This window comes from Enoplosus armatus, chromosome 17, assembly GCF_043641665.1.
Source record: "Enoplosus armatus isolate fEnoArm2 chromosome 17, fEnoArm2.hap1, whole genome shotgun sequence".
Classification (NCBI taxonomy): domain Eukaryota; kingdom Metazoa; phylum Chordata; class Actinopteri; order Centrarchiformes; family Enoplosidae; genus Enoplosus; species Enoplosus armatus.
In genome coordinates, this window is record NC_092196.1 from 21,637,048 (window position 1) to 21,653,052 (window position 16,005).

At 45.1% G+C, this 16,005-nt stretch overlaps 1 protein-coding gene across 1 annotated transcript; it reads left to right on the top strand.

Moving 5' to 3' along the window:
- The first annotated feature begins 553 nt into the window (after window positions 1–553).
- Window positions 554–11,357, top strand: LOC139300635 (WAS/WASL-interacting protein family member 2-like). Its single transcript, XM_070923790.1, has 8 exons — window positions 554–619; window positions 1,421–1,719; window positions 6,451–6,479; window positions 6,736–6,864; window positions 7,150–7,824; window positions 8,115–8,339; window positions 9,492–9,593; window positions 11,275–11,357. Exons 1-8 carry the CDS (start codon window positions 554–556, stop codon window positions 11,313–11,315), a joined length of 1,566 nt encoding a protein of 521 aa, XP_070779891.1. The 3' UTR covers window positions 11,316–11,357.
- Window positions 11,358–16,005: the final 4,648 nt, after the last annotated feature.

Consider the following 16,005-nt stretch of genomic DNA (forward strand, 5'->3'; position numbering starts at 1 on the left):
ATGTCCAGGAGATTTGAACTGGAATTATGGGCTCTTGAGAATAAAACACATTTAGTTTTGTCAGCGTTGGGTACGAGCTGGAGATCCTGCAGAGATGTGTGAAGAATCATGTTGTGTTCACTGACCAGCTGTTCATGAGTCAAACTGAGCCTCGTTCTGACGTCAGTGTCACTGAGTGGAGTTTTAGCATCACTACTTTAAACACTAAGTGGTTCTGACGTAGACATGACTGAACATTTACAGAGCTGGACCAGCTGACAAAGCTAACTTTAGCATGCTAATATGTGAGAGGTCAGAGTAAAAGAGGTAATATGGAGGCCGGTCAACATGTCTGACCTGAAACTTGATAAACGCTGTTTAATAATGAAGCTTTTAGATTACTTTTGACTGAATGAGCAGCAGAGAACCTCTAAACGAGGCGCCGTCATGAAACCAAAAGAATATCCCATTTTAGTTTCTCCTGTTTGGTTTCCATGGATACAACAGCAGAAATGACTGCAATGAGCTGTGTTTGTGAGTTTCAGGGGGATCAGGTGTGTGTAACAGCAGCAGGATGCCCATCCCTCCCCCTCCTCCCCCACCACCAGGGGGACCCCCACCTCCCCCCACCTTCAGCCAGGTAACTCAACACACACACAGTCATCATCATCATCACTATCTCTTCCTCTTCTCCCGCCTCGCAGCCTCACTCCATTACGTCTTCGTCTGTCGTCTTCTTCTTCATCATCATCCTCTCCTCTCTCTGCCTTCATCATCCTCTTCAGTCCTCTGACATGAGCTGATGTTGAAGAGCTGCAGGCTGACAGGGGCTTATATTATGTCCCTCCATCCAGACCTCTCAGGCGGTCTGGGTTCAGGTCTGCTTGCTGTCCCCAGAGTCCCATCCAGACCAAACTCACAAATAGTGTCTTTTAAGAGCCGAACCGATTAGTCGATGAATTCATTAATTCATTAATTAATTCCAGCAGTCTTAAAGTTTGGTTGGACAAAACAAGCAACTTCATGACATCACCTCACGCCTCAGAAACTTGTAATAGACATTTTCACTTTTGGACATTTTATAGGACAAAGAATTCAATGATTCATCAAGAAACTAATCGGCAGATTAATCGATAATGAAAACAGCTCTAGTTGTGTAAAATGTTTCTCACACGTTCGGTTTATTTGTGTGCAAATTTGTAAAAGAAATGTCCACCTTGTGTGCACACGTTAGTAGTTTTTTATTCTTTACACCTGCCTGGCTCCATATTTAACAATTGTAATAACAATACAGGTGGCAGGTGACGTTTCGTTAGCATGCAGTGAGAGAGACAATACTGAGTGGCCTCAGCAGCAGTTAGAGTCCCACACCAGTTTAGATTTAATGTACGGTAGACTGATGGTGTAACTCCCCCTCTTTCCCTCCACTTCACCCCCCCAGGCCAACACCAGCCCTCCCAAGCTGAGCAGAGAGGAGGCTAAAGGTCGCGGCGCTCTGCTGACGGACATCTGTAAAGGCACCAGGCTGAAGAAGGTGGCGGTGGTGAACGACCGCAGCGCTCCGCTGCTCGACAGTAAGAGCCAAACACCAAAGAGCCAAACACCTCCCACAGATCACCCATACATTCGCTTATACCAATACCTACACCAGCAACAGAGCCAGCCTAAACAGCAGGGGGCGCCGTCTGAGGAGCAGCAGAGGACGGCCGGAGATAAGAGCTCTGCTCTGTCACTAGAGAGTAAGACAACAAACTTTCTGTGATGTTAGAGGACGACGCAGGAGGCAGCAGGGTTTCAGCCAGCCGCCATGTTTCCAAAACCTTCAAACCAGATCTTATGATGCTCCAAACTGGACTGAAATACTTGCAGATCCACACTGAATCCAAATGTTAAAATAACTAAACAAACTAATTATTAGGTGAAACCTCAGAATACTGAATACGTTACCTCTCAGTGGAATCATCTTTTAGTCAAACTAACATTTAGTTTGTCACAGGTTTGTTTTCCTTTTTCCCCTCATCATTGAATCACGGATCAAACAGCTTGTTAAATGGTTAAAATGACATTAAACAGTGGCATGTATATTAAGCATTATATATTAAACACCAGGATTCAGTACAAAGAGCTCATTAACCAGACTACATTCAAGACTTTTTTTGTAGTTTGACAAACTCACTAGAATTAGTAGCTGCAGCTGAATACATTTGCAAGTGAGTCATTGTTAATATTGTCACACTTAAAATGATTGTTGATTGTTACTATTAAGCTCCATTCAGACAGTATTAACATCACAGGAATGAAATATTTATTATGAATATTTATTTTAATTTAACTCTGTGACAGACAGGGAGACATTCAGCTGGACAGAGACAACAGAGAAAGATCTGATCTGAACTCACAGACATGAAACACATGTTGAATCATTCAGTGAGACTTCCACTTCCAGAGGAGATCATTCTCTCATGCTGCAGAACCTGCCTGAGAACCCTCCTGTTTCTAAGCTAACAGCTGATTCAGCTGCTTTCATGGAGACCATGTGACTAATGTGAACAAATATAGACTAAAAAACTGGTCTGTACAGAGAGCAGCAGCAGAGACCTGCAGCTGACATTACAACAGCACACCTGATAGAATACAGTAGAAGGGAAAACCCCAGAGATCCACTTTAATATATAAGGACAGGAGGAGCAGCCAGTTAAAATCAGCCCACCTCCCCTACAGACAGGATCACAGTCTGAATGGAGCTCTATCTTTATCTTAGCGCTGCTACTGGTGAGGCCCTACATTTTCATTAACCCTCAATGACTCTGCGAGCTGCAGGTCTCTGAGGCTGAAGCTGAATCTGATCCAGAACAGTAAACATGTCACACACACGGTTTATTATATTTATCTGCCATATGTGACAGGACAGATTTTCTGTGTTTGTTCATGTTTTATTGTTTGTTTCTATTCCACTTCTTACTGTCCCTCCACGTCTGATATGTTCCTATTGTTTGTGACTTTTACTTTGACAATAATGATTTAACTCTGCTTTAACTTTTCTTTCCTTTTTTACTGATCTTTTCTGAATTGGAGCTGATTTGTGGTTTGGATATTCACACGTCCTGGCTTAAACATTTAAACACTTGCTCTCACAGCACACAGGATGCCTGTAATTCCACAGATCACAATCACGTCATCAAACAGTCTGTTGAGTTGACAGACAGGTGACGGAGCGGCTGGTTAGGACAGATCCTGCAGCATCCTGCAGAGCGCCTGTTGAAGTGATGATGCTTGCTGCTGTCAGTTATAGGCTCCCTGATTAACACGGTGGATCTCGCTTGTTTCATCTGAAATGAAAAAAACACAGTTTTAGGGGGAGTTACATGTTGGAACTACTTTTTGTTGATTTAAGAAATACTGAGGTCATGAGTTGCAGCATGTAACTCCGTCTTAAACCACAAAGTGTTTGTGTCTGGATCAAACCAACTGGTCACAGTGTCAGTCAGAGGAGCCACTGTGATGTTTCCAGTTTGGAGTAAAACTCTGTCAGTCCTCCCCAGTTACAGAGCTGAGCATGCAGCAGAATGTGTTAGCACGCTAGCTTGTTAGCTAGTTTATTAGCATAAAAATGCTTTGAGTTGTCATTATAAAGGCATTTGCAGCAGCTGCTACACCTAGCTGTAACGTGGCTGTGCTAAGCTAGCTGATGAGCAGATTTAAGGCTACTCAGCTCACCTGCTTCCTGCCAACATAAAGCTTCCTGTTTACCTGCCGTGGAGGACTGTAACACCTGACTGGGTGGCAGACATCGTGTCGATGTAGCCACGCAGCAGATGCACAGCACCGAAACATCTGACTGATGATTCAGATTTATTCCAACTCAGGTCTCATTTTGGTCACGTTGTCCATCATTTGTATAAGAAATAATAATTAGACTGTTATTATCTGATTCGAGCAGTCAGGTGATCAGACAGGTAGGAAACAAACCAACAAGTCATCCAGATTATTTCAATAGTGTTAGCTACCAGATCACAGTGGTGGAAGAAGTACAAGTGTGTGTGACAAAGTTATGCATTCAAAATCTTACGTAAACTACAAAAGTATTAGCATCAAAATATACTCAAAGTACCAAAAGTATGTTGCAATATTATATTGTAATTATTGATGTTCATCACTTTAATGTTGCAGCTCCTTTTAATAACTTTATACTCTGCTGGATCATTTAATCTACAATAATAGATCATCATTTATTAGCTGATTGTATTTTGTGTTAATTATTTGAATCTGTAACTAAAACTGTCAGACAAATGTCGTGCAGTATAAAGTACAATATCTCCCTCAGAGAGGCGGTGCAGAAGAAGTTGAAGGTAGCATGAAATGGAAATATTCAAGTAAACTACAAGTACCTCTAAATTCTACATAAGTACAGTACTTGAGTCTCTTTCTGTACTCTTCGGATAATATGGCCAAAATCTACGGTATTTCTCATTTTATGTCACAGTAACATTTAGTAACAGATATAATGATAGTGATTGTTCTGTAAATTAATTTAAGAAATGTTTAAAATAACCAAACCTCCCTTCATGCCCTGTGTTTATAGCATCACTCTCAGCTTAGAGGTGCATCATGTCTGAAGCATGACAACATATATGCACACTACATAAACGCTATATATACTCTATATACCCCAACATAAATAGTAAAAAATGTTTTTGATTCCAAATATGTTTGAGAATATGACCCATGTTGGAATGAACCAGAGTTGTCCGTTAGAGGCTCCCACACAGGTGTTATCACTCTGGTTGATCAGACCTCTGCTCAGGTGTAAGGTGGGCGGAGCTATGCTGGGAATAACATGATGTCACCAAACTCTGTACTAATGAGAATGATGATGATGAAGTTGTCCTGCCCCTACAGGTACAACAAACCAGCAGAAGCTGTTTATACACAGAGTCCTGAGAGGAGGTCTAATCAGGTCATGTTAAGTGAACGCACCTGTGAGGGGGGACTACAGGTGTGCAGGGGCCTTAAAGTCATTTTCTTTTTTGACAGTCTCCGTGTTCAGACACAACCTGAAGTGAATTTTAGCGGCGCTGCGATTGCATATAAAGTGATGAAAAAAGAAACTCTCTGGTCCGTCTCCGTTGTCTTTATCACAGTACATATTAAAAACACACAGTACGATGTCAACCTTATAATTAATATTCCACTGTCCAACTGTCCACACCCGAGGTCTTCTAATCTTCACAGCTGGACAGTCTGAACCTCCTGTCAAACTTTTGAGTTATTCAGCAGATGATTCAGCAATTTCACAATTTACACCTCAGTCATTTTCTATCACACAAAGTCGATGGAAAGACGTGACCAGATGCAGATTCAGTTCACAAACTGAGGCGAAGACGCGTTCATTAATTAAGAAAACGTTTTAAGGTGAAAATTCGCTTTGTATTCTGTCTGAACCGTATATAAACCATATATAAAGACGGCCGACGCGTCTCCACCGCAGACTGCATATAAAGATGGCCGACGCGTCTCCTCCACAGACTGTATATAAAGATGGCCGACGCGTCTCCACCACAGACTGCATATAAAGACGGCCGACGCGTCTCCATCACAGACTGTATATAAAGATGGTCGACGCGTCTCCTCCACAGACTGCATATAAAGATGGCCGACACGTCTCCTCCACAGACTGCATGTAAAGATGGCCGACGCGTCTCCATCACAGACTGTATATAAAGATGGCCGACGCGTCTCCTCCACAGACTGCATGTAAAGATGGCCGACGCGTCTCCATCACAGACTGTATATAAAGATGGTCGACGCGTCTCCTCCACAGACTGCATGTAAAGATGGCCGACGCGTCTCCTCCACAGACTGCATGTAAAGATGGTCGACGCGTCTCCTCCACAGACTGCATGTAAAGATGGTCGACGCGTCTCCTCCACAGACTGCATGTAAAGACGGCCGACGCGTCTCCACCACAGACTGTATATAAAGACGGCCAGACTCTCCCGGGTACGTCATTTGGAGCCAGAGTCTGTGCAGCTGTCAATCATTACGTCTCACCCCCTTTTGTAGCATCAAATAGCTAATTGAAACCAAACTGATCAGAAAAACGAACACCTGATAAGAACGACCTGAAATGACAGAAACCATCTTTGGGAAACGTTTATTTGACGTGTACTTTGACTTTTGAGTTTGGCCCATGTCCCGTCCGCTAACATGGAGGTTCGGGGTTTATGGCCTATGCTGCAGCCAGCCACCAGGGGGCGATAGGGGTGTTTTGGCTTCACTCTCTGGGAGCTGTCATGTCGGCCATCTTTATATACAGTCCATGATCTGAACACGTGAGAAGAAAATGTCTTTAAGATGAATTTGGATTGTTTAATTGTGTTTTATGATGAAGTGACCTCAAAGCCCTGTGATGTCATAGATTATGATTTTAATGTGTTTTCGACTGTTTGTCTGTCACTCATGTTGTGCTGTCGATGATGTCATCGGAGCTGCGTGGGACCGTAAACACTTCATTCAATTTTACCATCGCACTTCACTGCACTTCACCCCACCTCACCCCACCTCATCTCACTTCGGCTCACCTCAGTGTTTGACATACTCACCTGATCTCACCTGCGTCCCTCCTCACCTTCACACATTTATTCATACAGTCAGTGATGTCATCATAGTGTCATCGTAGTGTCAATGTAGTGTAGTGACATCATGTCCTCAGGAGGCGGAGCCTTCATTCACCTGTCCAATGGTTGTGGTTCTCAGAGCCCAAAGGAGGTGGCGCAGCAACAACAGGAGGAGCCAATGGCAGCACAGCAGGAAGCCCATCAGGTTCTGTTCCACCAATTGGAGGGCTGTTCACGGGCGGAGTTCCCAAACTGCGACCAGTCGGAGGTGAGGAGTCCGATTGTTTGTAACTTATTCTATTATTTCTGTAATTTTTTCATACTATTTATTTATATTTATAAAATATTTCATAATTAATTTCTATTGACATACTACACTATACTTGTGTTATTTATATTGTTTAAAAAATTCATAATAATTATCATTATTTTTTACCCCATAGTATTTGTATTTTTATTATTTTAAGGTTACTTTATTTTAGTTTTTTTAGTATTACTATTTATTTATTATACGTTAGTTTGGTAAACTTGGTGACCTCCATGTTTCTTGCAGACGGCTCTTCTGGACGTTCTCCCTCCACTCGAGCTGCAGCTCCCCGCCCCCCCAGCCATCGTCATGACGACACAGAAAGCCCCTCCCCTCAGGCATTGTCGCCGATGGAGACGCCTCGTTCCCAGCGCCCCTCTCTGCCCAACCTGTCCTCCTCTCCCTCCCCCTCCTCCCCTTCGTCTGCAGCCTCCTCCCCCTCCACCAGCATGAAGCACTCCTCCTCCGCCCCCCCTCCCCCTCCTCCTGTCTGTCGCCGTGGTAACGCCCCCTCCCCTCCCTCTTCCTCCTCTTCCTATAACAGAGAGAAACCCCTCCCCCCGACCCCTAACAACACCCCGCCCCTCCCTTCCAAACCTCCCCCGTCTCCTGGCAACAGCAGACGACCTCCCACCTCAGGAGGAAACCCCGCCTCCTCCATCTCCTCCTCCTCCTCTCTGGCCCCGCCCCCTCCACCTTACCGCATCACTAACGGTCCAGCAGGTGGCGGTGGCGAGGTGGCGCCCGAGCTGCCGCAGCGTCACAACTCTCTCAGCAACAAGAGGACCGCCCCCTCACCTGGAGGCCACACCCCCACCAGAGGCCCTGCCCCTCCTCCTCCCCCCTCGTCCCCCACCCCCTCCCAACAGGGTGCCAACAGGCCGCCGCCCCCCATCAGAGAGACGCCAGGTAGAGGAGCAGGTGAGAACTCAACACACGTCATCACACAGCTGTTTGTAGCCTGTATTGATCACCTGTATTGATCACCAGTATCGGTCACCTGTATTGATCAGGAGTTTTGATTGCCTGTATTGATCAGGAGTATTGATCACCAGTATCGGTCACCTGTATTGATCAGGAGTTTTGATTGCCTGTATTGATCAGGAGTATTGATCACCTGTATTGATCACCAATATCGGTCACCTGTATTGATCAGGAGTTTTGATTGCCTGTATTGATCAGGAGTATTGATGACTGATCTCTCTCCTCAGCTCCTCCTGTTCCGGTCCAGTCGTCGTCGTTGAGGGCAGGTGGCAGAGAAGCCCCGCCCCCCCCTCCTTACAGGACACATGGTAGCCCCTCCCTCTCCTCTGACCCCCCTGCCAGAGGGAAACCTCCTCCCCCTCCCACCCGCACCCCCGCTGCTCCTCCCCCGCCTCCCCCTCCTCTCCGCAACGGACACGCCTCCTCCTCCTCCATCCCTCGTTCTTTTGTCGGTGAGTCTGTTTGTCTCGTCTGTCCGTCCAACATCAGAACAGAGTTTATTGTAGTTCCTCACAGTCCAGAGTCCCTGAACCTGCTCAGACCTCAGACCGTCTCCAGACCTGTGAGACAACCAGAGATTAAAAAATGTGAGAAAACAACAACATCCAGTTGTTGTTTGTGTTGAATGGATGTAATTAAAGCTGCATTGATCATTTTCATTATTAATTTAATCTGCTGATTATTAATTGTTTAGGACATAAAATGTTTCCTGAAGCCCAAGGTGGCTTCAGTTTACTGACACGTAAAGAAAAGCCCGTTCAGAAGCTGGGACTATCTAATAGTGGATATTTGAGCTTGAATTCGATCATCAAACTAGTTTCTCTTTATTTTTCATCGGCCCTGCTGTAGATGTAATGAATGGATGAATGATTATAAAGGACACAAAGAGATGTCTTTGTTCTAATATTAATACTACTGACAACCAGTACTGCCTCCTGTGTGGAGTCTTATTAAAAATTCCTGGAAGGCTTTTAATGTGAAACATCTGCAGGAAGTGCTGCGTGTCATTGACAGAAGCTCAACAGCAAGTGAATGAGAAGAGTGTTAAAGAGAGGAAGTGAGATGCTGACGTTTGTGCTTATATTTGTGATTAATCAGAACAACTTGTTTCTGTCTTTATGCCAAAGATTGTAACTAGACTGAAGTTACCATGTGAGCCTTCATCTGTTTCTGCTGCTTTTATTTAACCTCCTAAGACCTGGCATCCACATGCGTGGACATCACATTTTGGGTTATACCATAATACTTAATTCTGCTTATATGGAAATTCAAAATTGTCCCTGTATGTGGAACCACATCATGTCAACAGATGATGCTTAGTTTTTATACTTATCAGGTCCCAATAAGCCCAAATAGCAAAGAGAAATTAAGATAGAGCTTGGGTCTTAGGAGGTTAAGACGTCAGATTCATTAATGGTTTGTCTCCGTCTCTCCATGACTTCCTTCTCTTCCTCCATCAGTCTGTTTCTCACCTTTGACTTCTCCTTTATTTGTCTTCCACCTCAGAGTTTGTTGGAAATGTTTGTTAGTATTGAGTTGTTTATCAAATAGAAGCTTGTAAATGAGTGAAGAAGAGAGAAAATGACGTATCGTCTCCTCTGCAGATGATTTTGAGTCCAAGTATTCGTTTCATCCTCTGGACGACTTCCCTCCTCCAGACGAGTACCGACACTTTGCCAAGATCTACCCCAGCAAGGCCAACAGAGGTACTCACAGAGCGACAGAACTGCAGTACTGTGTGTTTCTACTATATAAGATAAGATAATCCTTTACTAATCCCTCAGTGGGGAAATTTGCATTGTTCCAGCAGCATACAGGATAGTGCAATAGAGACATAAGTAGAGAATCAAGATATAATAAATAAAAACAATAAAGACTGTTATAAAACAAAACAACTGTACTTTACAAATGTACAAATTCACAGAAGAAAGAAATGAAGGTAAAGGGATTGTACTGTATTGCACATAGAGGTGTGGGTATTACACCGTTGTTACATTCAGAGATATGTGGATTGTCCGTTCCAGTGTGTGTGTGGTCTACTGGGAGCAGGTCTGCCGGGGCAGGTCTGCTGGGGCAGGTCTGCTGGGAGCAGGTCTGCTGGGGCAGGTCTGCTGGGAGCAGGTCTGCTGGGAGCAGGTCTGCTGGGGCAGGTCTGCTGGGAGCAGGTGTACTGGGAGCAGGTCTGCCGGGGCAGGTCTGCTGGGAGCAGGTCTGCTGGGAGCAGGTGTACTGGGAGCAGGTCTGATTGTAGAGCCTGACAGCAGCTGGGAGGAAAGACCTGCAGTGTCTCTCCTTCACACAGAGCGGGGGAAGCAGCCTGTCCCTGAAGGAGCTGCCCAGTGCTGCCAGAGTGTCCTGCATGGGGTAGGACATGTTCTCCCTCAGGGATGATAGCTTAGCCATCATCCGCCTTTCTGCCACCACCTCCACTGAGTCCAGGGGGCGTCCCAGAACAGAGCTGGCTAATCAGTCTGTCCAGTTTGTTCCTGTCGGCAGCTGAGATGCTGCAGCAGACCACTCCATAAAAGATGGCTGATGCCACCACCGAGTCAAAGAAGGTCTTCAGGTGTGCCCCCTGCACTCCAAAAGACCTGAGTCTCACCAGTCCACAAAGTCTGGCTTTAAACCAAAATGATCAGAAAATGGGTGAAACATCATGATTGACAGCTGTGATTGACCATGGTGTGCTTGCGATTGGGTCAGGCGAGTGTATGGGCGGGACCTCGCACTGTGGCTCCACCCACCAATCCCCACTGTGCAGACTCTGGCTCCAATTGACGTCACCAGAGCAAGATGGCAGCGGCCGTATCCGGGAGAGTTTGGCTTCATTTTTATACAGTGGGAGGAAGAGGAGACGTGTCGGCCATCTTTATATACTGTCTGTGGTGGAGACGCGTCGGCCATCTTTATACACAGCCTGTGGTGGAGACGCGTCGGCCATCTTTATACACAGTCTGTGGTGGAGACGCGTCGGCCATCTTTATACACAGTCTATGAGTGAGAGCCAACCACAGAAACAGAGATGTTTACTGTCGGCTCCACTAGAGGACTGAGGATCACTTCCTGTCCAGATACAGGACCACAGCGTCAGTCTGACCACTCGGCCGTCTTCGTTGTTTCAAATGTTTGGCGTGAATATATTTCATAGTTTAAACACGTAAATTCAGATTTGGTGTGGAAATACCTTCAGTCTGACAGTGTGAGTTTGAAATGTCCTGAGGAGGTACAGAAGATAAACCCTTTAGATTTGTGTAACATCAGGACGTCTGCTCTGGCGCCACCATCAGGACAAACTTAATGTTAGTGTGATGAGTGTTGCAGCCTGAGGGGGGCGCTGCTGTGTCTGCAGCTGCTGCATGACTTGTTTCTGTTGTTTGTTTGTTGCAGTGATGAGAGGAGCTCCTCCACTTCCTCCTGTTGGGAGGTGAACCATGACAACGACATCACAGCTGGACCACACGCACACGCACGCACACACACACGCACACACATACATACGCACGCACACACACACACACACACATACATACGCACACACGCACACACACACACACACACGCACACACATACATACGCACACACACACACACACACACACGCACACACACACGCACACACACACACACACACACACACACACACACACACAAAAACACACCTCCATCCTGTTTGATGACATCACGTCCAGCGTCTCGATGCCTCCATCACCACCTCATCTATGCTCACAGCTGATTGGCTGAGGGGAGGTGTGATCATGTGACCGACGGAGCCGCCCGCTCTTCTTGTTTTAGCTTCTTCTTCTCTGAACAGAACGGCCCTTTAGTTTTTTTGCACTTGCACTTTTTGTCTGCAGCTCCACAGGTGGAGGTCCGTCTGCAGACTCTTCTGGGTGGAGTGTAAAGCGACCATAACGACCATGAAGGAGTGTGTTGTGGGAGTGCTCCTGGATTATGAACATTGAAGATTAACTGTTGTGTTTTAACAGAATACATGTTTTTAAAGAAGCTCATTTAAATGTGTTCATATATTTTTATTTGCATAAGGTCTGAAAAGAAAACCTCCCAAACTGTCAAAGAAGCAAGAAGGAACATTTATTCGTCTGTTGATGTGGAAACATTCTGTCTACATTTGGTCACGGCTTCACTAAAATCAGATTCAGACTTCATTAAGATTTCTGACTAACTCCGAGACACAAAGTAGAGTCGTCTTTCATATTTTTCATAGCTTCTACTCTCCATGTGATCAGCTAATATTTACATTCACTGACTGTTTTCTTGGGGAGGATCTGAGTGAACAACAAGAACAACAGACAGACAGACAGACGTGTGATAGAAGCACAGCAGGACAGAGGCAGGCTAGCTGTTTCCCCCTGTTTCCAGTCTTTTTGCTAAGCTAAGCTAACCACGTGCCGACTCCAGCTCTGTACTTAAAGGTTCCCTGTGTTATCAGTATTGTGCACGAGGACGCAGGTGACGCTGTGATGCGTTAATAAGCCCTGAAGAAGAAGACTGAAAACTACTGAACGTGGATGTAAATAATTCTGGATTTAGATGTTGAAAACATTCAACATGACACACAAAGTCCAGCTCATCCTGCCGGAGCTCAAAGTTCAGCTGAATCGAACCTGTTTCATCCACTGCTGCAGAGTTCACTGGCTGGTGGAGCTAATAACCAGCTGGTGGAGCTAATTCTCCAGTCAGTGCTGTTAAACCACCACAGAAGAAGAGGACGCGACAAGATGACGTCATTAAAGAGCTCCAGTGGAAGCTCAGACGATGGAGAACCATGTGGAGAACCATGTGGAGAACCATGTGGAGAACACAGCCTCCTCATCGCTGTTTCCAGCTCTTTCAGTCTCGGCTTCATTTATTCATTGAGTCTGTTTCTGGAACACTTCTTCTGACAGACTTCTACACTTTTATTTTTTAACTTCCTCTCAGTTTTATGAGCAAATTGAATAAAAACAGTTGACTCGAAACAAACAAACTGTTCCTCTAATGTTCATAATTCAGAGGTCCTGATAAACCATGAAGACAAACTCACGCTGATCTCAGTGATCTGGATCTGGATCTCTGACACTCTGAACCAACATGAAGGATTTACAGTTTACAGACAGACAGATGTGAGAAAACACCTGTAAATACATCAACTCACCTGCATCATCATCACCTGGCGTTACCTGACGTGACCTGACGTGACCTGAAGTGACCTGGCGTGACCTGACGTGACCTGAAGTGACCTGACGTGACCTGAAGTGACCTGACGTGACCTGACGTGACCTGACGTGACCTGAAGTGACCTGACGTGACCTGACGTGACCTGACGTGACCTGAAGTGACCTGAAGTGACCTGACGTGACCTGAAGTGACCTGACGTTACCTGACGTGACCTGACGTGACCTGAAGTGACCTGACGTGACCTGAAGTGACCTGACGTGACCTGGCGTGACCTGACGTGACCTGGCGTGACCTGAAGTGACCTGACGTGACCTGACGTGACCTGGCGTGACCTGGCGTGACCTGGCGTGACCTCCCACGCGTGACCTGGCGTGACTTGACGTGACTTGACGTGACCTGGCGTGACCTGACGTGACCTCCCACACGTGACCTGGCGTGACTTGACGTGACCTGGCGTGACCTGAGGTGACCTCCCACACGTTACCTGGCGTGACCTGGCATGACCTGATGTGACCTCCCACACATTACCTGGCGTGACCTGGCATGACCTGACGTGACCTGGCGTGACCTGACGTGACCTCCCATACGTGACCTCCGACGCGAACACAGATTTGTTTCTGAGGAGGTTGAGTCTTTAAGTGCCAAGATGGACAAAACAAACTCACCTGAACTCACCTGACTCCTCCTGCTGCAGGCCGGTCAGCGGGTCGTACCATGTTGGTATGACGGGGGGGGGTGAAGGGACAGACAAACAGGAAGTCTTCCACCTGCAGCAACGACCCTTCCTTCCTTCCCTCCTCCCTCCCTCGTCTCCTCTAACTGCAAACTGAACTTGTTGCATGTCGTCTTTATTTTGACGCTTCTGGTTTCTACATGCAGTGTTAAATAATTACCCATAATGCAAAGTGTTTTTTATTGAACTTCAACACATTGACAGTTTGATGTGATGAGTATCAGGGCTTCATCTTTTTATGAGAAAACGTTGCAGTTAATGAGAATAAAATCATAATGTTATGAACTGTAATTATAAATGAGTAAAGTCATCATATCATTAAAAATGTAAGTTATTTTACAAATAAAAAGTCATGAGAATGAAGTTGTAATATTATTATATTAGTTTTGATGTTGAAGGAGAAACGAGTTGTAAACGGATTTAAATTCCAAATTTTACAAAAGTCATAATGGGACGATTAAAAGAGTCACAAGTTTATGAGGAATGTCATAATTTTACAAGTTTGAGACAACATGATGAGAAGAAAGTAAATAAATAATTTCACAGATGGAAAATCTAAATATTAAAGAATAAAGTTATAAATTTGAGGAAAAGTTGCAGAATGAGGAAAAAAAGTTAATGGTTTGACAAGAAAGGTTGAAATTTAAAAGATGTAATTTCTTGAGAATTAAATCAAAATGTTGAGACAAAAAGACACAATGAGAATAATCGTAATTATCTTAAGTCGAATATTATAAGAATGCTTTAATATATTAATATTCTCATGATGTCAAGATAAAGCTTTGTTCCTGTTATATTACTCCTCAGATATAATCTGTCCTGAAACCCTTAAATCTGAGCTCGTTGTAACAGGATTTTTTAAATATATAATATTGTGACGTTTACCCTGAAAATGACACCTTCATTTTGATATTATGACTTTGCATAAAATTAGAACTAGTGCTTTAATATTGTTTTTATTCTCATTATTAAGACCTTTACTCGTAAAATGACACCTCTGTTCCTGTAATATTGACTTGTTTTTATTTCCTACTTTATTCTCAGTCCTAACCCTTTGTCATATACATATATATTATATATATTTATATATATAATATATATATAGTCGCGTCTCAATAAATCTGAAGCAGTTTAACGTTTTCTCTCTCAGTGCCACATGATGACATAATTTCCTGTTGTTGTTCTTCTGTGTTTGAATTCATGTTTTGATTTGAATCATGACACCGAGAACTTTTCTGTTTTCATGTTTTATTGATCAAAAAAATCATTTCAGGTTAAAAAATATCAACTCAGTTTGAAGATCAATGTTATTGATTCTGATGTGATCGGCTCTTTGAGTCTCAGTGGAGTTTCAGTCACAGTTAAAGATGAATCGCCTCTGCTGCCGAAAAGTCAAACGACGACTTCATCCATCGACCTCCATGTTCCCCCTCCATGGTCCCATGTTCCCCCTCCATGGTCCCCCTCCATGGTCCCATGTTCCCCCTCCATGTTCCCCCTCCATGGTCCCATGTTCCCCCTCCATGTTCCTACTCCATGGTCCCCTCCATGGTCCCCCTCCATGGTCCCCTCCATGTTCCCTCTCCATGGTCCTCCTCCATGGTCCCCTCCATGTTCCCCCTCCATGGTCCCATGTTCCCCCTCCATGGTCCTTCTCCATGTTCCCCCTCCATGTTCCCCCTCCATGGTCCCCCTCCATGTTCCTCCTCCATGTTCCCTCTCCATGGTCCTCCTCCATGGTCCTCCTCCATGGTCCCATGTTCCCCCTCCATGGTCCCCCTCCATGGTCCCATGTTCCCCCTCCATGTTCCCCCTCCATGGTCCCATGTTCCCCCTCCATGTTCCTCCTCCATGTTCCCTCTCCATGGTCCTCCTCCATGGTCCTCCTCCATGGTCCTCCTCCATGGTCCCCCTCCATGGTCCTCCTCCATGTTCCCCCTCCATGGTCCCATGTTCCCCCTCCATGGTCCTCCTCCATGGTCCCCCTCCCCCTCCATGGTCCTCCTCCATGGTCCCCCTCCATGTCCCCCCTCCTGTAGCCTGTAGAGGAGAGAGTTACAGGCTTTACTTTAAAAACTGATGATGAACTATAATTATTAGTATTAATATCAATTGTTGTTGTTGTTGTATTAATTTTCCATCGTTACTGATCATTCAATCTTCCTCCAAGTCATATCATTTTATAAACTACAGTTACACGTGCAGTAG